A 26,445-nucleotide genomic window follows, 5' to 3' on the forward strand; every position below is an offset into this window, starting at 1 on the left:
AATGTGGCTGAATAATGGTGCAGACAATCCTCTTGTGTTTGAGCTGTTCCTGATTATTGTTACTTGGGGAGGTTCAAAGACTGACAGCTTTTGGAAAGAAACTGTTCTTGAACCTGAGGTGCAGAGGTTGTGACCAGGATGGTGAGGTCCTTTATTGATGTTGGCTGCCTTCTTGAGGCAGCGCCTTCAGATATATGCATCCAGTGATGGGAGCTCAAAAGTGGCTACGCTTGTTACTTTCTCCAGCCTTCTTCGTTCCCTGGCAGTCGAATTTCCAAAACCAATCTGTGATGCAACTTTTCAGTATAATTTCAACAATGTCAACTGAGTGTAGCTGACGTGACCAGCCCTTTTATGTTCTTCAAACAGATGACAAGTTATTTAACCATTATTAATTCCAATCCAGCTAAATGTGACTAATTTTCACAGATCAGTTAAGTACTCCCAGTATCATAAGATCAGGAGGAGGCTTTTTCTTGGCTTATTATGCAGCATTCAATTCTATTCACAACACATCTGAAAATGAAAATTATTCTGATTTTGTGCTAATATTCATGCCATTTAATTGTCAGAGAATAAATCACAACTTTTCTAAATCACCACCTCTTAAAGATCCCATTAATCAGTCACTAGACTTGCAGCCAGCGTTGGACTGTGCCACAGATACAGTGAATTTGGTGTTAACTGCTAAGAATGGAGGATTTTGCAATGTAAAAACCAATATTTGGACTTTGTTTTTAATAGAAATAAACGTACAAGGCACTTTACTGAAATGCATATTTAGCACGATATCTAAACTTTCTGTTGGTTCTCACTGGAGGAGATTAAAAAGATTTTAAAAAGTATCCATTTGAATAGAAAAATATTAATAGGATTTTTTTTTCTTTTGCACCAACAAACACAAGATGGAGCAGAAATTGTGCTGCCTGTGGAAAACATGCTTTTTTTCCCAATGTAAATACAGATAAAAGAAACATCTCTCTCTCTTTTGCCATTTCTTTTTATCACAATATGGTTGTAAATCCAAGAAACCCATTTGGCCTTATTTATTACCCTGGACGTGTGGCTTTGGCCATCTGTTTTTTTCAGTTTCAGGGCTGTTTCTGTGCACTAAAAATCCTGTTTATCAAACACTGAATTCATTGTTGTGGCTCTATCAGTTACTTGGCTGTTATCTAGCAAGACCATATTCTCTTTACTGATGTCTTCATTTTACTCCACTGGAGGTATCCAAACTTGCCCTGGTAAGCTCTAGGAATAGTCATAAATATTCCCACTTCTGTTATAATGGGTTTGAGGTCCAAGCTCCTAAAAATGCTTTATCAACACGGTTTAGTTATCTATTTTAGAGAGCCATGAATAAGGCTCTTAATGTGTCGTACTCAGATTGGTATGCACTTTGAGAAGATTTTCTTTAGTTGTGGCATGAAAAAGAGAAACATTTTTGTACACATTCCATCACAGAGTCATGGACAATTGAAAAATGAAGCGACAAACTCATTGAGCCTCATTGATGAAGATGCCCCAAATTAATTTGAAGATTCCTCATGGCTTGCCATTTGTTGCTTATAGTGACATTCGACCCACCTGTGACCATATAGAGCCATTTGCAGCATGTGTTGAATTTGTTGGCCTTGAACAACAAAGCAAATTCAGTTCATTTTGTCTGATGTCCTCTTATTGCAGAGCAAAAGCCTGTTTTCCCCAAGGCAAATGAGATAGATAATGTTGCTTCTTGATAGTAAATGAATGAGTGAAATAAATGAGCTTACTATAATTGTAGGAACTAGTGTTAATTTAAGTAACAAGCTCAAAGATAGAAGTGAGAAATGAGATTTGTTGTGGTCCTGTGTTCTTGGTGTCTTGCTTTGGATGCTGAGCAAATTTAATGACCTCTTTGACCATATTGGCATCTCATCTGAGTTTATTTGCATTTTAAGTTAAACAAGAGCAGGGGCCTGGAGAGTATTGCAGAACAGAGACCTTGGATATAGGTGCATAGTTCCCTGAAAGTAACAATGCTAATAGACAGAGTGGTGAAGAGGTATTTGGCACTCCTGCCTTCATTAGTCAGGGCATTGAGTACAGGAGTTCTAATTGTACAATGTTCCTGGAATTGGTCTTTGGATTTCAAAAATACTGGAGTTAAAGATGACATTGTAAATTGATTACAATGAGGCTCATGTTAGTTTTACTTAGTCATTCTCACATAGTCTTTTAATGTTTGACTGCAAATTTCCAAAATCCAATAAAACAAAGAGACTATATGGTAATAATAAGCCACAACATTGCAGTGAATTAAGTTGTTAAACATTGGCCTTCCACTTTGTAGACTTTCTGCAGAAATGGAGAGAATGGACTAGATTTATGGAGCCAATTTTACTTGATTCAACAAAATACGAACTGAAGGTCCAGTATTTAAAAAAAACCCAGCTTCTGAATACTTTAGATGGAACTGAAAGAGAAATCTTTGGCAACAATTTCTGAATTCTTGACGATGTATAAGAATCCCCCCCTCCACCCTCTCCCTACCACCATAACTCTGCCAAAAATCTGCTAGCCATCCGCTCATCCACGAGGATACACTGAATACATTTTCATTTCCACCAGCAGAACTCCACCCTCAATCCCATTAGAATATGGACTCACCAAACCTTACTGCAACATTGCTCCCATTAAAGAACATCTGTAAATCTACTGATAAGAAATCAGGCAAGCTTAGAACTAACTGAGCAGAAACCTAAAATTTCATTTTAATTCACAGTGCAGCAAAGAAGGTGGTGCACCGTCTGTTCCATGTCTTTGATAAGAGATCCCTTTTCCCATATTGCTTCACTTTTGAAATTTTTACTCCAAGTATTTATCCAATTTAATTTTGAAACCTTTTTCTAAATGCTTCATCAGGACATGCATTCCACTCCTTATTCACTGCATAAAATATTTGTGCCTCTGGTTCTTTGCCAGTCACCGTAATGTAGGGCTTCACAAGTTTTTTGGGGGAAAAAATTTCTTATATTTACTCAGTTTCAACCCTTAATTATATTGACTACCACTATCAAATCTTCTTTTAGCAGTGTTTGTGTTTGTGCCCCATAGTCTCCTATCTATCCACATTATAGTAATTTGAATCAAGATTCCTTTATTGCTGTGTACATAAAATACACAGCATATGTCAAATTTTGCTTGCCTTTAAATCACATGAAGAGGTGCCTTTAGCTCAGCACCCCTACAAGTAAGAGCAAGAGAAGCAAAAGAGAGTCCCTTCAGAGATACTGAGTGTTCATGGATTTACCTCCTGGTCTCCCTGCAGCCTGACGTCTTCCTATTCATTCCAGTGGTGAGCCCGAGATCCTGATTGTGAAATTCTAATATGATCAGGAAGCTTCTAACACCTGAGATGCTTGGGAAACCCTTCTTGTCAACAGCACCCTGACGAATCCTGATCCCAATACCTGATTCTCATGGGTTAGTCTTGTGAATCTCTTTTGCATCCTGTTCAATGCTCTCGTGCACTTAAAAAAAACTATAAAAATCTCAGAACATTTTCTGCAGTAGTGAACCTAGAACATGTTATGTTCAGATGACCCCGCAAACTGAAATAGTTTTGAATTTTGAAGACCCTATAATCCCTGCTTTATTCTCCATTGCTCCAAAGACAGTAATTTCTGTTTCTCTGCGGAACCAGTTAAAAGCCCTTTTTCCACTGGCATCTCAGTTAAATGACTGTGCAGTGACCTGGGATAGGAAGCTGTTTGTGCTGTTTCCACTGGGCCACCTTTAACTGGAACACTGACTGCTTTTCCACTGAACACAACTCATCCTTGGGGATTGGAGAGTCTACCTTTGAATAGAATGAAATGAGTGGAAATTGTCCTTTTTCCTCTGGTTTAATTAGCATGCCAGCATCAGGTGATGTCGGGGATATGAGTGGGGGTAGAGGCTGTCAATCTCCGATGTGATTTGATGCTGGCATGCTGATTGTTTTGCTTTTCTACTGGACCCTTCACCAATTAATTTCCCGTTAATTCCTGGGACAAGGTGCCAGTGGAAAAAGGGCTTTTAAAGTAAAAGTTTTAAAATAAAAATTAAAAGAAATAAACATCTAAAATTATAGGTACACTTCCTAAACATCACAGCCACTTGGAAAATTGTGGAACATTGCATGGATTTTCTCCAATTTTCCACAAAGAAATTGTAGATTGTTATTTTTTTCCTATTTACTAAATATAATATTGTTTAGTGAATTATTTTGACATCAATCAACCCCTTCACTTTTGCTTAATACTTCTTTCGTAATGGCTATGGGACTTGCTGCTCATTCTTGTATATAAGAGAACTTGCTTTGCAGACTTTTGTAAGTAGCAATGAAAGAAACTATTACAACTAGTAAAATGGAGTTTCACAAATTATAATATTATGCTGTCCTGTTTCTCTCACCTATTTCCCAGATTAACATGTTTTGCAAATTATTCCTAATCTTTGCGATGAAGGCAGACATCCAGTGAGACACGTATTCAGGTACAAATTTTAGTTTTGAAGTGTTTTCCTTTACCCTGTTCCAGGTTACTGCTTCCAAGTTTATAAATCAGGTGTTTTTTTTTGTATTGTGAGCAATATGACCTATTCCTAATCTTTCGCGATACTCATATGTTCTTCCAACCATTGTAAACAGGTTGTTCCTTTTCATTACATGGACATTATTTTGCTGGTTCCATTCATTAGTTGTCTCTGGTTGTAGGGTTTTATTTTCTCACTTACACCATCAATTAAGTATTCCAGCTATACTTTAATCATGTCTATTGGTTTCTTCAGATGTATTGCCTCATTGCTGTCTGAGCTATATTACAGACATTCTTTTGTTCTCCTTATCCCTCCCTCTTCTTGTCATCTTAAAACAACCTTCCTTGCCGGTTGCGTTGAGTAATACCAACATTTTCTATTTCTATTGTAATCTGGTTATGCCATATTTGGATAATGTAATTAGATTTCCATAATCATTTGTTTAAACTGCTCCATATTGAATCAACAAGATAGTTATAGATGACTGTAAACCAGAGGTGAAAGCAGTTTCCTCTTCTTAACACATGCAGGACAAGGGTACAAAGTTGGGTGGAGGGGGGGTGGGGTGAAGAAATGATTGACAACTCATTGTGACAGTATTCAACAATAAAAAGGTTTAATGCCAATGCAGTTTCAAATGGCTGTAATTCTATATAATAAAATAAAGGTAGTAATTTCACAATCTTAATTTGAGATTAGGAATAACTAGTGCGGGAGATGAATGTTAAAAACAGATAATCCAATGTTTTTGCAGAATTAGAATAGGTAAATCTCAGTCTGCATATAAATAAATATTTTCTTCACAATTGATGGTGCACTCTTCACTTTGAGCCTTATATCTGTGAAGGCTGCAGATATGGGTGAGAGGTAATTGCTGCTTTGTCAGATCAAAGTAAAATTACTTGCTATATATAATGGAATTTCGATATCTGTGATAATGACTGGGTGTTAAAACTCAGTGTTGTTAGTTGACATGCTTGTAAATAGTACAGTATAATTTTTTTTTAAATTACTTGATAAAAATGTCTTTAACACTGGTTTAATGCACAGATAAGACACAAAGTAGTATGGGGAAGAAAGAAAACTATTATCATTGATACCCAGTATCTGCTGGTATGTAACCCCTGAGTTAGCAGGATACAAAATGAGTTGGTTGTAGACAGATCAGTGATGATATGAGAGTAGATAATGAGTTATGTCTGACCAGAATAACTTTGTTTCCAGCCTTTTGATGAAGGAAAAGGTACAAAATACAATTTTAATTGTGGAGACCAATAGTAGCAAAATAATGAAAGACAGGATTGTAGAATTAAACAGAAACAACACAGGCAGTACCGTGCCTATGAGAAGAAAGTAAAATAAGTAAAATTTGGTGATTTTTTTTCTAAATCATACATATTCAATATTCAAAACTTTTTTTTCTCTTTTCAAGATTTCAGGTTAGGTGAGATGATGTAATCATGTGATGCAATACTGATGTGAGTAGTCTCACATCAACATGATTATTTGCTTTCCACAGTGGTCTTGACAGTTATTCCAATTGTGCCAAGTTGTTTTGAACAATAACATCTGCAAAATAAGATTCACTGGCATCTAAAATGCAAACTGTTCTTCTTCCAGTCTCATATCCTGAGGCTGAATGAAAAATAATTTAAAATGGCTGAGTAAATGTGATTATCTTCAGGAAATCGCTGAAGCAATCTGATCATACAGGAAATCCTGGAATTCATTTTTATATGACCACAGAGATTTCTGAAGAATTAAGCAAATCCTTTTCTGTGGTAATTTATGAATCATGTTGAAGTACTGTTGTAGAAATCTGGTTTACCTAGCTCCACATTGTCTCTGGAAATGAGATGCTGGAATCAGGAGAAATCTCCACCTTCATCTTACTCTCATCACGCTTTTATTTTCCCTATCTGCTTCCACTTATCACTACCCGTCTCTGTCTCCCAACTCTATCCCACCCATTTCCCCACATGGCTACATCTAGTCCATCTGTCAACATTTCTCTGTTCTAACACCCACTGCCCCCTCTCTCAAAAACTTCAAATTCCTTGGTGTCAACATCTCCGAGGATCTGTCCTGGACCCCCCATGTTGATGCAATCACGAAGAAGACTCCCCAGCGGCTATACTTTGTGAGGTGTTTGAGGCAATTTGGTATGTCACCAAATAATCTCAAAAACTTCTACAGGTGTACCATGGAGAATATTCTGGCTGGCTGCATCACTGCCTGATATGGTGGTACCAACTCTCAGCACAAGAATGAACTCCAGAGGGTTGCTAACTCGGCCTGCCACATCATAGGCACCAGACTTCTCTCCATCAAGTACTGAGACGGTGTCTTAAAAAAGTAGCCTCTATCCTCAAAGACCCCCATCACCCAGGCCATGCCCTTTTCACCTTGCTGCTTTCTTCTTTGGCTTGGCTTTGCGGATGAAGATTTATGGAGAGGTAATGTCCACGTCAGCTGTAGGCTCGTTTGTGACTGACAAGCCCGATGTGGGACAGGCAGACACGGTTGCAGCGGTTGCAGGGGAAAATTGGTTGGTTGGGGTTGGGTGTTGGGTTTTTCCTCCTCTGTCTTTTGTCAGTGAGGTGGGCTCTGCGGTCTTCTTCAAAGGAGGTTGCTCTTTGCAGATGATGCCGCTTTAGTTGCCCATTCAGAGCCAGCTCTTCAGCACTTGACGTCCTGTTTTGCGGAAACTGCCAAAATGTTTGGCCTGGAAGTCAGCCTGAAGAAAACTGAGGTCCTCCATCAGCCAGCTCCCCACCATGACTACCAGCCCCCCCACATCTCCATCGGGCACACAAAACTCAAAACGGTCAACCAGTTTACCTATCTCGGCTGCACCATTTCATCGGATGCAAGGATTGACAACGAGATAGACAACAGACTTGCCAAGGCAAATAGCGCCTTTGGAAGATTACACAAAAGAGTCTGGAAAAACAACCAACTGAAAAACCTCACAAAGATTAGCGTATACAGAGCCGTTGTCATAACCACACTCCTGTTCGGCTCCGAATCATGGGTCCTCTACCGGCATCACCTACGGCTCCTAGAACGCTTCCACCAGTGTTGTCTCCGCTCCATCCTCAACATTCATTGGAGCGACTTCATCCCTAACATCGAAGTACTCGAGATGGCAGAGGGCGACAGCATCGAATCCACGCTGCTGAAGATCCAACTGCGCTGGGTAGGTCACGTCTCCAGAATGGAGGACCATCGCCTTCCCAAGATCGTGTTAAAAAGGTACAGGAGCCTAAAGCCGAACACTTAGCAGCACAGAGACAACTTCTTCCCCGCTCCCATCAGATTCTTGAATAATCAATGAACCAAAGTCACTGCCTTACTTTTCGTGCATTATTATTTTTCTTTTTTTATATCATTGTTGTAAGATGGTTATAATATGAACGTTTACTCTAAGATGCTGCCGCAAAACACTGATTTTCATGACTTGTTCATGACAATAAATTCTGATTCCTATCTTCCCCCTACTCTTTATACAGACTACCCCTCTCCATTCTCAATCTTGATGCAGTGTGTTGACCTAAAAAATCAGCATTTCTTTTTTACCAAAGATGCTGCTTCACCCACTGAGATTCTCCAATAGCTTGTATTTTGAACCACATTCTCTCGAGTTGTGTAGGAAATTATTTCCAGTAATATTAGCAAGATTTCTTCCCATAATAATTCTGTGGCTCACAGGAAGAAAAATGGCAGATTATGGTGTGAGGCAGGGAAAATTAGATTGTTGGAGTGTTTGTTTAGATAGGTTTGCACAACACTGTAATGCTCTATGTTCCACAACTGAGTCATCTTGACTTGATTTACCCACTGAGATTCTCCAATAGCTTGTATTTTGAACCACATTCTCTCGAGTTGTGTAGGAAATTATTTCTAGTAATATTAGCAAGATTTCTTCCCACAATAATTCTGTGGCTCACAGGAAGAAAAATTGCGGATTATGGTGTGAGGTAGGGAAAATTAGATTGTTGGGGTGTTTGTTTAGATAGGTTTGCACAACACTGTAATGCTCTATGTTCCACAACTGAGCCATCATTGACTTGATTTAAAAATGTCTCCAGAGTGCATTGGAAAATTTTGTTTCTGAGGTAGGAGAATACATTATAAGGCAGAATAGAGAACCAAACTTTACCTGTGCTTGATATTTGATGGAAAAAAAACCTGGGCCCGTTCTCCAGTATATTTTAAAAATAGCATATGTTTGACAAATTGTATCTCCTAATACATTTTTTGGGAAAACTATTCTTTCAACAAACATTCTGAAGGGTTAAAGCCAGGGAGCTTAATGTGTGTTGAATTATGTTGTAAATAACTTGTTTAGATAACTTGCAGAAGAAAAAGTTAAATATTGAAATTTTATTTTTAAGAAAAGAAAACCAGCATTTCTTGGGTTTGCACATTTCTGAAGTGGACACGGAAATGGGAGAAAGAAGGACAACTCCAAGTTTGAAAAACGGAGTTTTTAGGAATTATAATTGTACTGGCATTTGAGTTGACTATTTTTGCGTAATAGTTGCTGTGAAAAAGATGGGCGTGGAGAATTTACACTTTGATATGAATTGTTATATTTCCTTGCATTCCTTTTTTTAAATGTATCGTCATCGACATGTTGGTCTGCTGGTTACTAAATTTATTTAGGATTAATTACTAAAATGACATTCTCCTTTCATAACTTTCCCGATTTCATGTCAGCAGTTTTATGTCAGAAATAGTTGTCCTTCACAATGTTTATAGCTGTAAGATTTTGCAGAAGTGGTTTCTATAGCTACTGTACAGCAGCAGATGTAAAGCAGTGAAAAGCCGTGATAAGAAAGACAGGATTTTTAGACAAAAACCAGACATGGACAATTGCCCTGAAGCTGAACTGAGGCCCATCAGAGTAAATGTAGGATATGAATCTTTAAAAAGTGTAAGCAAATGCAGCACTACCTGGTACTTTCTTTTTCCTGTTTATAATATGCTAATAGCATAGCTAAAGAACAGATTAGATATTGCAATTGCCAGAACCAGGTTTTTAAGAAGCAGATTGTCAAGGCTTAGTTTGAAGTTCCAGCACTGAGGTGAAAAACACAGAGCATCAAGTTTCTCTTGTTGTTTTATCCTTTCAACTACTGCTTGCTTCTAAAAAATTCACAGATAACATTTCTCTCTTCAAACAGCTGGTCTTTTAAAGGGCTTCAGATGACTTGTGGTTAATGCTGCAGGAAGGGAACTCAACCAATGATTATGTTTTCATTTGAAGAGGGCCTGGAAGTTTCAATGGAGGTCAAAGATGACACTGCTTAACCCTCTAACATCTGAAAAGGATAAATCAATTTTAGAGATTGGACATAGGTCTAACTAAATGCATTTCTGATCCAAGCATAAGATTCTTACATTCTAAACCACTTGGAAGTGAACTCCATGATGTCGTCATTCTTGATTTAAGTGTGACATTTAAGTGGAATTGCTGATCTTAGCACAAATTATCTCCAGTGAACCTATGTGGTAAAAGGCCACATAAAATGTCCTGCTGACTCCAGGAAAAGATTTGTGCGTGACTGTTCTTGTTTCAATTGAATTGCTGCATAAAGTATTAAATAGGTGGCGGTACAACGCTTTAGAAATTGGCTACTTTGAGCAGTGGATTCCAGATCCGAGCATAAGCTTTCTTGATCAAAGGTGAAATTTTGAGAGTTCAGCTTTGTATGTTCCTGTCAGGATTAAAGGCAAGGTTAGCAGGCATAGGGAACCTTGGTTTTCTAGTGATATTGGGGATTTGGTTCAGAAGAAGAGAGAGGTGTATAGCAGATACATCGGCAACATGGAGCAAATGAGGTCCTTGAGAAGTGTTCAAAATGCAAGAAAACCCTTAAGAAATAAATCAGGAAGGTAAAAAAAAGACATGAGGTTGCTTTGGCAAACAATGTGAAGGAAAACCCTAAGGTTTTTACAGGTATATTAAGACCAAAACGATAGTAAGGGACAAAATTGGTCCCCTCAAAGATCAGAGTGGTTGGCTTTGTATGGAGCCAAAAGAGATAGGGGAGATCTTAAATGAATTTTTTTCATCCATATTCACTCAGGAAACAGGCACAGAGTTATGGGAACAAGCAGTGACGTCAAGGAACCTATACAGATTAAAGAGGAGGAAGCCCTAGCTGTCTTAAAGCAAATAAGGGTGGATAAATCCCCAGGGCCTGACAAGATATTCCCTCAGACCTTCAGGGAGGCTAGTGTAGAATTTTAGGGGGCTCTGCCAGAAATAATTCAAATGTCCTTAGCCACAGGTAGGGTGCCGGAGGTTTGGAGGGTAGCTCACATTATTCCATTGTTTAAAAAAGGCTCCAAAATTAACTCTGGAAATTATGATCTGGTGATCCTTATGTCAGCAGTAGATACATTTTTGGAAGGTGTTCTAACAGATGGGATATACAATTATTTGGAAAGCCAGAATCTAATTAGGGATAGTCAACATGGCTTTGTGTGTGGTACATTGTGTTTAACCAATCTTATAGAGTTTTTCTTGAAGGTAACCAGAAAAGTTGACGAAGGAAAGGCTGTGGATGTTGTCTAAATGGTCTTTAGTAAAGCAGTTGACAGGGTCTCACATGGGAGATTAGTCAGGAAAGTTCATACTCTAGGTATTCATGATGAAGTAGTGAACTGGATTCATCAATGGCTGGACGGGAGAAGCTAGAGAGTAGTGGAATGGTGAAAGCGGGCTTCAATTTTAACATTTAAGTACATGGATGGGAGTGATATGGAGCCCAATGGACTGGGTAAAAATCATTGGGACTAGGCAAAAAAATGGTTTTGCACAGACTACAAGGACAGAAGGGGCCTGTTTCTATGCTGTAGTGTTCTATGGTTTTACATTTGGAATGAATCTCAGACACTTTAAACTGGAGATAAACATGACTACCTCATTCTTAATTGCTGCATTGTAGAATTACTAACACTTATCGTTATATTAAATTCAGTTTCATGTGACACATAATCTTTATGTAACTATCCTCCATTCAATGGATATTTCTGGAGAAATTCCCTGTCTTCTTGAGATAAGTTATGGTGATTTTCGTTTCCTCCACATTTTAATATATAAATTACATTTTTTTCTCAAAACATTAAATTTGTCAGCTGTATGATAGGCTCTTTGCTATAAGTCAACAACGAATCTCCAACTCATTAACTGATGGAATTTTTATTGAAATATTTTTTTAAATAAGCATGCATATACAAAACATTTATTGAATACATAATATTAATGACAAATTAGATAACTCACCAAACTATGAAACACATATAACACAACCATAATACAAAATTACATCCAAAAATATTTTTTTAAAATCACATATAGCATGATTTCAAACTCCATCCCATAACTCGAGGTGTATGACTAAAGAAAAATATATATTTCGCTCATGAAGTAAAACAGCAAATATTAAAATTCTAAATTAATATTATGTCCCGAGGTTAATTCAGGAATGGTCCCCACAGCATTTGAAACCTTATTCTTGAATTATTAATTGAGTAATGGATCTTTTCTAAATTTAAGTAAGGTATAATGTCCCTCAGCCATTGAACATGAGTGGGTGGGGCAGCATCCTTCCATCTAAACAGTATCCAAGAGATGCAAAAGACTGAGAATGACATTTAATTGGAGTCTTAAAATGGTGTTTCTATCAAAGGAGGGCTAATAATTGAGAATAAAGAAACTCGTTTTGAGCAGGTGTGGGAGGAACAAGAAAATATCTTTCAGAATATACAATAGATTATTAAACCATTTTGTGGATATATATTTGTTTTTTTTCCCCCTTTTGATTATAGAAGGATTTATTTGGTTATTGACTTCATTTATAGATGTTAGTTTAGGTTTTGTAATATCAGGTATATACCGCTTGGCACGCATGTTCTCCAGAGAACTAGAGTAGATTTTTTTTATGGGCAATGGGCATAGTTTAAGGAGCACTCTGCTTAATGTTTTAAATTTAAAAGTTGACGATGTTTGGACAACATGTGCAGTGAATACTCATGGATATGAATGGATGTAAAGAAGCCTCTATTGTGCATGTGGGTTGATGCCCATTACATCATTAGAATTAGTTCATATAATTGGGTTGAGTAGTAATAGTTTGTTTTGAATAGGTTTATTGATTATTTTTTGAACTTATTAATTGAAGATAATGTCTGCCTTTTTTATATTATGACAATTTTTTGGAGGTTTAAACATTATCTAGGATCCATTTCAACATTAGTTAATGATTGATTATTATTGCTGTATATATAATTTATGTCATGATAATGTTGAAATCAAATGTTTGTTTTCATGTTTTTTACTGTTAATAAGCCAGATTGTACTTCTTGATATTGTTTAAGAAATTATTTTGATGTGGAAGGTTATAATATATTTTTATTTTTGGGTTTCCCCCCTTATTGTAAGGAGCGAACAACATCTGCAGTCGAAGCATTTGGGGTTTAATTTTTTTTTCTTGGAGCAGAATGTAACCTTGGTTGACAATCTTTAGTTGGATGGGGGGGGGGGGGGGTGTCCAGAAGGGTTTTGTTTTTCTTTTTAGGAGTAATTAGGTGTCCATGGTCACCATCAAGGCATGTTTTGTTTTTTTTCCATATTTAGTATTGAGTCGAGGGTAGAGGTTTTTGGAGTGTCAACGGATGCTGCCATAACAACCAAAAGTGATCAACCATTCTGATGACTTCTATTAAAATTATTTTGTAGAACATGAAAAGCATGAATGGGACAATTAAACAGCGTATTGTAATGGCTCACCTTAGACAGTTAAAAGCAGATACTGTTTTTTCCCAAGAAACTCATATGAGAAACTCGGTCAAAGATAGACTTATATTTAGGTGGAAGGGGCAATATTTCCATTCTTCATCCGAAGTTAAATTGAGCGGAATTTCTATCTTAATTAATCTCTCAGGTAAATGATACAAGTTGGTTCTATTGCAAAATGTTTACACTCCAAATGTCAATGACCCAGCATTTTTTTTCATCTTTGCCTGACTTAAATCAATACTCATTGATTTTGGCTGGTGATTTCAACTGCTGTTTAAATATGGTTTTAGTTCAGTCTTCTTTGAGTCCCACTACTCTCTCTATCTGCAGTTGTGATTCAATCTTTCTTATCTAATTTTGACATTTCAGGCATTTGACGGTTTTTAAAAACCCAAATGATAGAGAATATTCCTTCTCAAATTGATCTTATTCTACAATTGATTATTTTTTTATTGATAATCAATTAATTTCTATGTGAGTATCAAGGAATAGTTATATCTGATCATGCTCCTTTTATTTTAACTTTGAATTTTTTGGATATACCCTCTATAAAAAAAACAGTGGAGATTTAATACCTTACTTGCAGATAAAGAACTTTTATGCTATATAGAGAAGCAAATAGATTTTTTTTTACTACCAACTCTTCTCCAATGATATCTAATTTGATTGTGTGAGATACAATGAAGGCCTATTTAAGAGGGCAAATTATCTTATATGCCAATATTAAGAAGGCCAATAAGGAAAAATTAAAATTAAATAATCAGATTAAACAAATTGATTTATTAATAGTACAAGATAAGAATCCAAATTTATATAGAAGAAGAGTAGAACTTAAAACTAAATTTTACTTTCTCACCACTTACCCTATTGAACAGCAATTGTGGAGGAGTATAAGCTATTTTTACATACACTGAGAAAAAACTGATAAATTATTAGCTGGACAGTTAAAAGGAAATTTAGCTAAAAAGCAAATCAGTAAAATTCAGAACAAAGATGGAATAATGGCTCATTTTAAAATAAATGAGACATTTAAGGAATTTTACTCTAAACCCTAGACTTTGAAATTCGATAATGATATTACAGTACTTCTATGATGGATCTGTTAGATCGTTTAAATTTACCAACCATTCCACAGGATAAATGCACGAGTCTGAAAGCACCTATTTCTCGAGAAGAAATACTTATTGCTATTTCTTCATTGCAATCTGATAAAGCCCCAGGACCAGATGGATATCCTTTTAAATTCTATACATCTTTCTCCAAGTGGCTTAAACTGCACTTAAGCACTCTGTTGGTTGATTCATTTAGAGAGGGGAAACTTCCTTTCTCTTTTAATGAAGCAAGTATATCTCTAATTTTGAAAAAAAAGGGAAAGAACCAACTGAGTGTGCTTCTTATAGACCCATTTCATTTCTTTCTCTGCTTCTGGCTATCCATTGCATAGGAAAATGATGGTTCCTTTCAGTCAGTTTGTGGGGTTTGATATGAGGATATCTACTCCTCAGGGGAATAATGTGTGCATGAATGGATTTAGGTGAGCAGGAATTGCACAGGTCCAGACCCACCCTTCCAACATACCCTCCAGAACAGCAGAGTAGTGAGGTCCAAGATGGCCGGGGTAAATTCTGTGGCAGTGAATGGCCAGACCAAGCTTCAATGCAAGGGATTCCCTTTCCACGCTACTTGGCACATGTTTGCTAGATGGCTGTTGACCCTATAAGAGGGTTCATCTGCCCTTAGAAAGGTCTTGTTTTCATCCTGCTGGGTATCTATCCACCCTCCGCAAACCTGGTGGGGGGAGCCAGTTTAGTCACCGGCTGTTTGACCATTACTTAATGTAGATATGAATATTTTATTTAAAATTCTTGCTTATAGATTAGAGAATATCTTATCATTAGTAATTAATATTGATCAGATCTTTTTTATTAAATTGATATTCTTATACATAATTTTTTGAATGTTTAATATTTACTTTCCACTCCAATGACTGAGTGTGTTCTCTCATTAGATGCTGAAAAAGCATTTGATCGAGTGGAATGGGAATATATATGTTTGATACTCTTAAAAATTACTAAAAGTTGTAAAAACTTATTGAAAGATAATTTTTCAGTATTAGCTAACCACAATAAAGAGTTATTATTGGGATGGTCATCCTTGTTCATGAGAATGACTGGGCATATTAATATATATGTTTCAATCTTTACCAATTTTCATTCTTAAAACTAATTTTAATTCATTGAATTTGATTATTTTGTATATATGGCAAGGTAAACAAGGCCTATCTTCAAAAGACTAAAAGGAATGGGGGTTTATCTTTCCCAAGTTTTAGATTGTATTATTGGGCAGTTAATATACAAAACTTATTATTGCCATTAACATTTTGGGTAAAAATGGAGCTGAGTTTTTCAAAAAATGTAGTTATGTTGGCAGTCCGATAATGAGACAGACTGAGAATATGGCCACAACTTAGTATTTATTTTACTATCTTAGTGTTTCTCTTGCTAGGCCTATTATAAAGAATCATCTTTTTCAATCTTCTATCTTGGATGCAGGTTTTGGGGAAGGAGTTGGATTGGGAATAAAAAAATTTATGGATCTATATATTTGAGGCAATTTTGCTTCATTTGAATAATTAACAGTTAAATTCAACCTTCCTAATAGTCATTTTTTAGATATTTACATATGAGGCATTTTGTTCAGTCTAAATTAATTTTCCTCGAATTCCTGATACAAATGTTCTTGATTTATTTTTTGATTTAAAGTTTTCCCATGGTGGATCGATAGCAATTGTTTATAGCAATTTGGTGGGGATAAGAATAGGTTCAGGGATGGGAATCAAGAATGAAAGGGAACAAGATTTGAATTCATCAATTTCAGATGAAAATTGGGATAATAATACTTAATTCTGTGCATGACATATTTTAATACAATTTAAAGTTGTTCATAGAATACATATGTCTAAAGTTAGATTATCTCATTTTTATCCTGATGTTGATCCACTCTGTGACAAATGGAAAATTTTTGAGGCCCCCCTGATTCATATGTTGTGGAAACAGTTCTTTAAAACTCTATTACAGGTTCTAAGGATTAAATTAGAACCGTGTCCTTTTATTGCTTGTTTGCTTATTCTCTTGAATTACCTTGATTTCCTTGAATTCAACTCAAAAAAGAATAGTAGCTTTTACTTCAGTGATGGCCACATGAGCTATTTTGATAAGATGGAAAGACAGCAGAGCACCAGCTCATATGCAATGGTTACAGGATGTTATGTCTTGCTTGAGTTTGGAGAAAAATAGATCTAATGTTAAAGAGATCAAGGTTGAATTTGACAAGATATGGGGCCCATTCATGGACTATTATCATAATTTGATTACATAGGCAGGAGTGCTCTGGGGGTTTTCTATCCGAGGCCCGAGATCTGATACTCGATTCTTTACAATTTATTTGCTGGTGACTGTGTTTAGTGGGAGGGGTTAGATTAGTATCAGATTTTTTTCTTCTTTTCTTCTTTTGTTCTTATTTTTTTTCCCATACAACTAGAAGACATTGTTCTATTTAAATAATCAAAATGTATATTGCAGTATTAGAATATGAGGTGAAATTATCATCAGGAATTTTCTTTTTTTTGGAGAATTATATAAAACAATGTATAATTGATATGTGACTCAATCTGTATTGCATTATATAAAAGTCATATAGTTAATTAATTTTGAAACAATATACATGTAATATTTTTTACTATCAAATTAATAAAAATATTTTAAAAAGAAAAGAATATCACCCTTTCTAGTTGTACCAAAAAGAGCAACCAAAGGATTAGGCTCTAAATCTACATTAAGAATTAAATTATTTTTCAAGGCCAGAACATAAGAATAAAGAAGCCTCTCTTACATTTATCGCAACAAGGATTTACATCTGAATAGATACGAGATCATTTAACTTTAGACATGTGGGCCTTATGTACAACTTTAAATTGTAACAAGCAATTACGGGCATATAAGGATGTAATATTAACCAGCTTTAGAATTAGATCCCAGACTTCGTCCATTAATGAGAGGCTTAAATCCTGTTCTCAAACCCACTAACTTGTAAATTAACCTATTAAACCTATGCTAGAATGTTGTAGCTTAAATAACACATCAACAATGTTCACATCAGGTACCCGAGGAAAATCAGGTATCTGAGATTTGAGAAAATATTTGATTTGCATATATCTGAAAAAATTAGTATTTGGTAAATTGAACTTTACAGGAAGCTGTTCAAATGACACACAAAAGTTATCGACAAAAATATCTTTGAAACATTCAATATCTAATCTAAACCATTCATGAAAAACAGGACCTTGCAAAGAAGGTTGAAAAAAATCATTGGATAAAATAGGGCTTGAAAGAGATGAATTCCGTAGTGTTTTCTTCTTTCTTTTTCAATATTTTTATTAACATTGAAATGTAACATCCAGAAATACAGAGTACATGCTGATATATGTTAAAATTCAAAAACAAACATTACACTTAAATCATATCATTTCATCCGAGGTGCTCCACATTTTAATCATATTAAATTGTATTGATATTATATAATTTTATTATGGAAGAAAAGTAAAATCTAAACCCACTAACAAGAAGGCAGCTGTTTGGCCAAAAAAATAAAGGAAGACAGAATTCTTATCAGAGTGACAAATTACTTCATTAGTCAACAGTTGTACCTTCATAACAAATGAAAGATTATAAAAGTAACTCAAAAAGGGTCCCCACAGTGTTTGAAAATTTAAATTCAAATCGGAAATTGAGCATCTAATCTTCTCTAAATTTAAACATGACATGGCGTCACTTAGCTATTGAACATGATTAGGCGGGGTAACGTCCCTCCATCTGAGCAACACTGCCTACCTAGCCATAAGAGAAATAAAAGCTAATACATACATGCAGCTCAGATGTCGAGAACACATGAATTAATGAAGTATCTCCATTGTTGCATTTATCACAATGAGGAGATATATCCGCAGAAAAACAGGATAGTTTGAAGTTGGACATGTGGTCCCTATTGACTACTTTAAATTGTAGGAGAGAGTGGTGGGCACACAAAGAAGAGGTATTAACCAATTTGAAAATAACATTCCAAGTTTCTTCAGGAATTAAAAGCTGTAGGTCCTGCTCCCAGGCTTTTTTTAAATTTTATCTGAGGGAACATGTCTTATTCCCAACAGCATATCATAAATGTTTGATTTTGAACCATTATAGAAAAGTTGTAAATTAAAAATTACATCAATTAAATTCTTATCAGTCCTCTTAAGAAATGTATGTAATTGAGATAGCAAAAAATCTCTAATCTATAAACAATGAAAAAAGTGAGTATTTAGTAGACCGTATATTCTAAACTGCACCCAAACTCTCATAGTGTGCCTAACAAATGGATTTTCAATTGATTTATTTAAAGAGAAGGGAAGTGAGGATCCAAGAATTTGGACAATAAATGTGCTAAAAAATATGATTAAGAAGTTTGCTGATTGGCAGTGTGATTTAGCAGCGTAATTTTTGTTTTGTTCACTATTCAGTGCCTTCAGTGAAGTTTTTAAACTGAGGATCTTAATGCCTCATAAAATCTGGGAACAGCCTGTGAGGTTTAGCCCATAGATGATATTCTGAACTAGATCTGGATATGCACAATGCACCTAATTTCTAAGGATGTATCAACATGCTTCTGTTGTTAATTTTCTTTTATTGTTGCATTTAATGCTAAGCAATTTTACAAATAACTTTTAAAAAAAAATAAGACAGCACGGTTCAAAAATTTGATTAATGTGAAAAATCCATGTTTAGAGTTATCCAAAAAATTAACAGGGAACTGAGTTCATAAGGTGCTAGAAAAACAAATCAATGTTTGAAATGCACATTTTTATTTCTTGCGTTGAGTAAATTATGATTGAAAAGGTGTGCAACACTGAAGATCTGGCAAATGAAGAAATATATTTCAGGTTGACAAGTTATGTCTGATAGAATATCATAGAAATCAATTTTGAGGGTCCAACAATTTGGCAATCTGTGTCATTAAATTAAATGAAAGATCCAGGTATATGGTCAACATATTTGATGATGTTCCATAAATAGGTAGAAATGCAAGTTGCAAACACCATGTATAGAGCCTGCAAAGGGAAATCTATAGGTTCAGTAACTGGATATTAATTTATTATATGGCATATAATGAAGAAAAATCTGAGTTTATCCTTTTTGGCAGAATGTTGTTTAAGTGAAGAGAGACTACCGATGCTATAAAAAGGGATCTGGGTGACAGATTATGCCATATTTTATATTAAGTATAGATATGTTTTAAAGGAGATAAATTGTGGCAGGTTTTTTAGTTTATGTCACATACAGATACAAACACTTCAAAACAGATCTCATTTAAAATGCCAGAGCTCTGCTCAAGCCAGACAGTTCAGGCTCCGGGTGTCTTTGCAGAAACTTTGAAGAATTCCTATAAGGACTTTACAAGTAGGTGTTAATTGGACATGCTGTGGAGTAATGGATTATTGTTTTGGAAAACAACAGATGAACGAACTCAGAAGATTAGGTCCAGAGATGCAGTTGGCTGTTCTAAGAGGGTCATGTTGTTTTCTCTGAGAGAAAGAGAGAGAGAGAATTCAGTTCTACAGTTCAGCAGCAGAAGCTGGGACTGGAACATGACAAGCTTGCAAGCTTGTGGAAAACTCCCATTTTGAAGATGGGTTGTGAGTTCTCAGTTCAGCCTGATCAAAGCCTTTGTAGTCTATACAAGAGGAGAGGACTGGCTGCATAATATTTCACTTGAAATAAGGGAAACAAAAGGAACTCTGTGGTGACCTGAAAGAAAGATCTAAAGGAATCAGTTGTGGGTGTCCAATGAGCAACAAATCTCTCTCTGAAAACCGACAAGAACCTTCCTGAACGGTAACCATTTAATTTTTAAGTACCAAAGCCTGGTAAAATTCATAAATGTTAAATTCTGTGCACAGTATAAGAATTGCCTGTAACCAGTGAACTTGGAGGAGTGAGAAGTGAGACCGTGAATTAAAGAACTTTTCTGAACTTACATACACATGCGCTTAGAATTAGAAGGGGGTTAAGTTAATAGTAGTAAGTTAAAGTTTGATCCTGTTTTCATGTATAAAGATAATTAAAAACAACTTTTGTTTTAAGTAACCATTTGTCTTGGTAAATTTCTATTGCTGTTGGGTTTTGGGGTCCTCTAGGCTTGTAACAACATTAAAAACAGAAAGTTAGCCTGAAGGTGCCACCATTCATTAAGAGTCAAAAGGAATGTTTTTCTTAATTGTAGTGAGGATGAAGCAGAAAATAAAATTAGGGTTAAATCGCAGAGAGGGAAGATGACAAGAATACTTCCGAAGGGAAAACAAAGGATAATGTTACAAGTGACAGTGATAGGAATGAATCATTCATCTCGCTGAACTATAACATAGCGAAGAAAAGATGTGATAAAAATGAGTCTGTGTAGAAATATATGTTTGTTTATACTTTGTGACCGAAAGTGCATGTTACAAAATAACAACAGTGCAAAAGCACCTCTTTAGAAAGTTTATTCATTTGGAATTATATAATGTAACATTTCTACTAATGAATGGGAATTTAAAAACAAATAAACTCTCTTTCTTAATTCCTCAGGATAAGGATCGATACGCCCACCTCAACAGTACAAAGTATAATCCATATGTCGGCCATAATTCATTCCGTGAGAAATATTTCAGTGGAGTTATGAAGAAGGTTTCAAAGGAAAATGAAAATACCCAGAACTGACCAGCTCAAATTTATTTTGATCTGTAAGAGAATTTTTAAGACAATAATTAAGCACATCTATTTTAATTGACTGTAACATTATCTTAAAATGATTTATTTCAGAGAAAAATAAGCAATTTGTGTGAAATGCATTTAATATGAAATGATGAATTAAAATATGCAGAAACAATTCAAATAATAATTGTCATTTTATATCCATCAAGTATATTCGCTCATTGTTATGAGAGAAATATACTAATGTAGGTTTTTAATAAGAGGTCCATTCTGAATTAAAATCAATAAATCTACCTTATCCTACAACAAATTAAATTGAGAAAATAGGATCAAATGCTATAGATTCAGACTAACTATTTGTTCATTTAAAACTCATAGCATGTAAACATTTCTTCACACACACTGTGAGCCATAAATTGAATGACTTATAGACAGAACCTTAATAGTTAACATGCCTGAATTATTGAAGAGATGTTAGATGGTAAAGTGGTGAGGTGGGGGGGGGGGGGGGGTGATGTTGTTGTTGGGATAGATTAATTGAATTAGATTGAATGCCCCTTTAAATCCATAATTATTTTATGAGCTATACATGACATGGAATCCTTCAAACAAAGGAACTTGGTGAATTTTGTAATCAGTAATGAGGTCAGTGCATACACAATGTAGTTTCAAAATTTATGATTTGTAGAAAATAAATAGTTGTGAATTTCTTACTGCTTCATGTACAGTGCAGAACTCCAGCTAATAGTTCCATCTCCAGACTGCTGGGTTGAAGTGAATTAAATGCCACCCTGTGTCACAAGTTCACTTGATCTCTATTGTCCAATCAGCCTCCTGCTGATCTGAACTTTTCAAATCCAACTGCGTGAGTCACCTGACTCCAATTGCCAGGTGTAGCCTTCAGATAAAATCCCTACTGAAGTCTGCTAAAATAGCCCCCTCCAAGATCGCAAGAGAACTAAGTGTGAGTGCAAGCAATCGATAACAAGAAAAGGGTAGCATTACAGATGTATAATATCAAGAATCCCTTCAGGTGTTGAAATATTGCACTTAACAAGCTGGCCAGAGTACTTTTCTCCCAGACCTTGTTGTTTTTACAGTTGGAGGTGTTGCAGGTGGAGATGTGTTATCCCCATCAGTGATAGTAGTAGTAGTTTCTGCTTACTGGCACAACCTGTTAGTTCCTGGTTGTTGATGTAGCTGAAAACACATCCTCTAAGTGAGCAACTTTAAGATGGTTGATGCTAACAGACTCCCTCTTTCCTCGTATATCAAGAATGAAATACTTGGGAGACCTGCATATCATCTTATATGGTCCAGTGTCTGGGGTGGGGGTGGGGGTGGGGGGGGGGGTTGAAATGTTGTATCATAACTGACAAATACATATTAACATGAACTGAGCTCAGCTAGTACATGTGATACAACACTTTGTGTATGCATCTTGGTGGGAGTGATATTTGTCATGTACTGCTGTAGTCAATGAACATAATTGGTTGTGTCTAGTATTGATGTAGGTCAATCAGGTGCAACAATTTGTCCAGGTACTGTTAGTGTAGTCCCATATGCTAGTTCAGCCAGTGAGCAGCCAAGATCTTATTTTACCATCGTATGAATGCCCAAAAGTACAATTGGTAAGAACTTATTACCTCTGGTTTGGGTTCTGCTGGGGTTTCAATGCTGCCTTGAGTTGGCGATGAAAGCATTCAATGATGCCATTAACTGCAGAATGATAGGTTGTGGTGCAGGTACTACCAAGTAGATTGGTCAGTTCGTGAAAGTTTTGAGATTCAAACTGTTATCCACTGTCTGTTGTGATTGTAGATGGTGTGGTGGACCAAAACTTTAGCTATTGTCTTGGCTGACATATCATGAATAGGTATAGCATCAGCCCACCTGCTAAAGTAGTCTATATAGGTAACTGTACCCGTTCGACAGAGGGAGAGGACCTATGTGTACATGTTGAAATTTGGCATCTGGGGTAGTGTATGTGTCAAGAGGGGCTCTGATAATGATGGTGAATTTTGGCCTCTGGCAGGCAATGAAGCTCCTAGCCCACTGTTTAACATCCTTATTCATGTTAGGCCATACAAAGCAAGATGTGATCAGCTTCTGTGTAGACCTTATACCAGGATGCAACATATCGTGAAGAGCATTGAAAACGGACCGCCGACGTTCATGTCCAGTAGATACGTCACACCAGATATGTCCATTACTTGCTGGCAACGGTACATGCTTGAATGAGAGTGAGGTTGATTTTTGAAATGCAGCCCAGTCGTCCTCTTCCTCCTGGTCACAAGTGAGTTGTTGAAAATCAGTGATAGAGGAAGTATGCAATGCATCTACAAGCAAGCGTGTCAGTGCACCTGCTACTGTATTTTCCTTCCCTTTGACATGTTGAACATCAGGTGTAATATGTAAGCCAAGTGACGACTTCATGTGGGGAGTACCTGTCTAGCTTGGAACAAAGTCTTGTGATTGGTGTATATAGTGAATGTGTGGCCCCTCGAGTAGATGGCGAAAATGTTTGACGGCAAGGTAAATGGCCTGCATTTCATGACCAAATGTGTTGTACTTGGTCTCAGCAGGTTGGAGCCGCTTGGAGAAAAAGGCAAGCGGTTGCTAAGCACTATCTACGAGCTGTTCAATGGCCCCACCTACTCCGATATTGAATGCATCGACAATGAGACGAGAATGAAGCAGAGTCGTCGCCCCAACCAGGTCGCTCTTAGCACAAGGGAAGGCTGAAAGCTCCGCCTCATTGAATGTGATGGACTGATTTTTCTTATTCCTGTTCTTCAGCAAGTGCGTGAGTGGTTGGAGTATGACAGCACAGTGCGGGATGAACCGTCTGTAAAAATTGATCAGATTAAGAAACTCCCTCAGCTTCGTGAGTGACAAAGGAATGGAAACATTGCGGATGATCTTCACCTTGTCTTCCTGTGGGCGAATCTCATGTTCATCAACCATATGGTCCAGAAAGGTGAGTAACGGTACTCCAAACTGACACTTGGCTGGGTTAACAACTAACCTGTACTCATGCAAATGCTCAAAAAGTAGATGGAGATTATTCTCGTGTTCATCATCTGTAGAACTGGCTACTAGCAGGTCATCTACGTAAACAGAGACAAAAGGAAAACCATGAACCACATCATCAATCAGCCTCTGAAATGTCTGTGCCATGTTTCGTAAACCAAATGGCATATGTACCCATTCGAAAAATCCAAAAGGAGTTGTGATGGCTGTCTTGAGTATGTCAGTAGGCTTCTCTGGGATTTGATGGTATGCCCAAATCAAATCGATGTTGGAGAAAATGCGACAACCACTAAGAGATGACAAAAATTCCTGGACATTCGGAATGGGGTACTGATCATGCATTACATGGGCATTCAGGGCACGGTAGTCTCCACATGGGTGCCAATCTCCTGGAGTCTTCTTGGGAACCATGTGGAGGAAAGACAGCCAATTGCTGTCGGACTGTCGGATAATTCCCAGTTCCAGCATATGATCAAATTGATCACCAAGGCCGAGCTGAAACAGGTGGTCCACGTATTTGTATATGGTGAATGACAAAGTGTTTGACCTCAGTATGCAAGTAATCTCCAGATATTCTTGAAGAAGGACTTCAAGATGTGTAGTCGATGTTGTGGTCATGACAGCCAAGATTAAGTGTAAGTGACCTTTCTTCATATGAAGAAATGGATGATTTATTGACAGCTAGTAGTTGGATGATAGTGGAAGTACCACAGATATCAGATGTTGATGGAGGGAGAATGCTATTTTCCACTCCAGTGTCTATAAGAAAACAAATAGAATCAAAACTGTTAGTTGCTGATGAAGAGACCCCATTATTGAAGCATTTACTTAATGTTTGGAATAAAATAAATCAGGATATTGATGGGAGGGCCGATATCACCTAAAATGACATTGATTAATCCTCTTTACGTCTTTTCAAGAGATAATCAGTTTTTAAATATATGTTACTATAAAGGGATTGTTAATGTGGAAGACTGTTACGAAAGAGGTCAATTAATGTCATTTGAACAATTAAGAAACAAATATGCTATACCATGTAATACCCTTTTATGTTACTCTCAGTTAAAAGCATATTTGAGAGAGAAGTTGGGACCAACAATGTTTCTGTCTAGTTGTACTGAGGTAGAACTTCTTATTAGGAATGGGACTGTTAAAGAATTTATGTCTTTGATATATTCATTAATACCAGTAGGAACTCCTAAATTAGGACTATATAGATCTAGGAAAAGATTGGAATAGTTCAATAGACCAACAAATGTGGGAAAATTTGTGTAGGGATTATATGACTAATACTATCAATGTAAGATATAGATTAGTTCAATACAATTTCTTACATCAATTACATCTTACACCACAGAAATTGAATAGATTGAAAATAGATTTATCAGATCAATGTTTTAGGTGCGGTTAAGATGTAGGATCTTTTATACATTCAAAGAGGTCTTGTCCCAATGTGAGACCTTTTTGTGTGACTATATGTAACTTTTCGGAACAAGTTACAGGGGTTGTTTTTCTGCCCAATCCTGATTTATTTTTATTAGGAAATATTGAAGGTACAAGTCCTAAATTGAAATGATCAATTTATCAATTGAAATTATCAATTTATCAATTGAAATTTGTTAAAATAGCATTAGTGGTAGCAAGAAAATGTATTGCAATCACTTGGAAATCAGATATATCTAACTATGCCAAGGTGACATGCTGAAATTTAAAGTTGTATTCCTTTGGAATAAAATATATTTATAATTTAAGAAATAAATACTCTGTTTTTACAAATTTGACACCTATACACTCAAATGGGATTAAATTTGTAGTGATGTCCTTTCTGTCCCTCTAGTCATGCAGAATTCTCCTCTGCATGTTCATGTTAGAACTGATGAATTATACTGCCCAGCATCTCTTGCTGCAATTCAAAAACCTTTTTTACTTTCTTATTTCTTTCTTATCTTTTTTATTTTTATCAATTTGTATTTTTTTTGCTGCGGGAAGTTGGGAGGGGTATTGGGGTGGCATGAAAACCATCATGTATGTAATAAATTTGTTTTTTTTTAAAATGTTTATATTATTGTAATAATTTTATTTTATGGAATATTAAATAAAATTTTTTTAAAAACTACTGGAAAATGAATGCCCTGGTGTTTGCTGTAATAGCAGACGACTGTGCAACTCCACATCAAGAAGACTCATTGCCCCTTGTTCCTGGCTTGGGTGTTTTCCTGCTGTTTAGCTTGAGAGCAGGACGGCACACAGTGTTGA

The 26,445-nt window shown here is 36.2% G+C and overlaps 1 protein-coding gene across 10 annotated transcripts in view; it reads left to right on the forward strand.

The window, feature by feature from the left end:
• trmt11 (tRNA methyltransferase 11 homolog) overlaps nt 1-26,445 on the forward strand; it is a 214,680-nt gene that overhangs the window by 87,496 nt on the left and 100,739 nt on the right. For 6 of the 10 annotated variants that reach the window (XM_069886949.1, XM_069886954.1, XM_069886957.1 and 3 more), the window contains one exon: nt 21,031-21,322. In XM_069886949.1, the coding sequence (XP_069743050.1) occupies nt 21,031-21,162 (132 nt within the window). In that variant the 3' untranslated portion in view covers nt 21,163-21,322. The other 4 variants (XR_011340616.1, XM_069886950.1, XM_069886951.1 and 1 more) reach the window with 4 other exon arrangements.

This window comes from Narcine bancroftii, chromosome 6, assembly GCF_036971445.1.
Source record: "Narcine bancroftii isolate sNarBan1 chromosome 6, sNarBan1.hap1, whole genome shotgun sequence".
In the NCBI taxonomy this organism is placed as follows: domain Eukaryota; kingdom Metazoa; phylum Chordata; class Chondrichthyes; order Torpediniformes; family Narcinidae; genus Narcine; species Narcine bancroftii.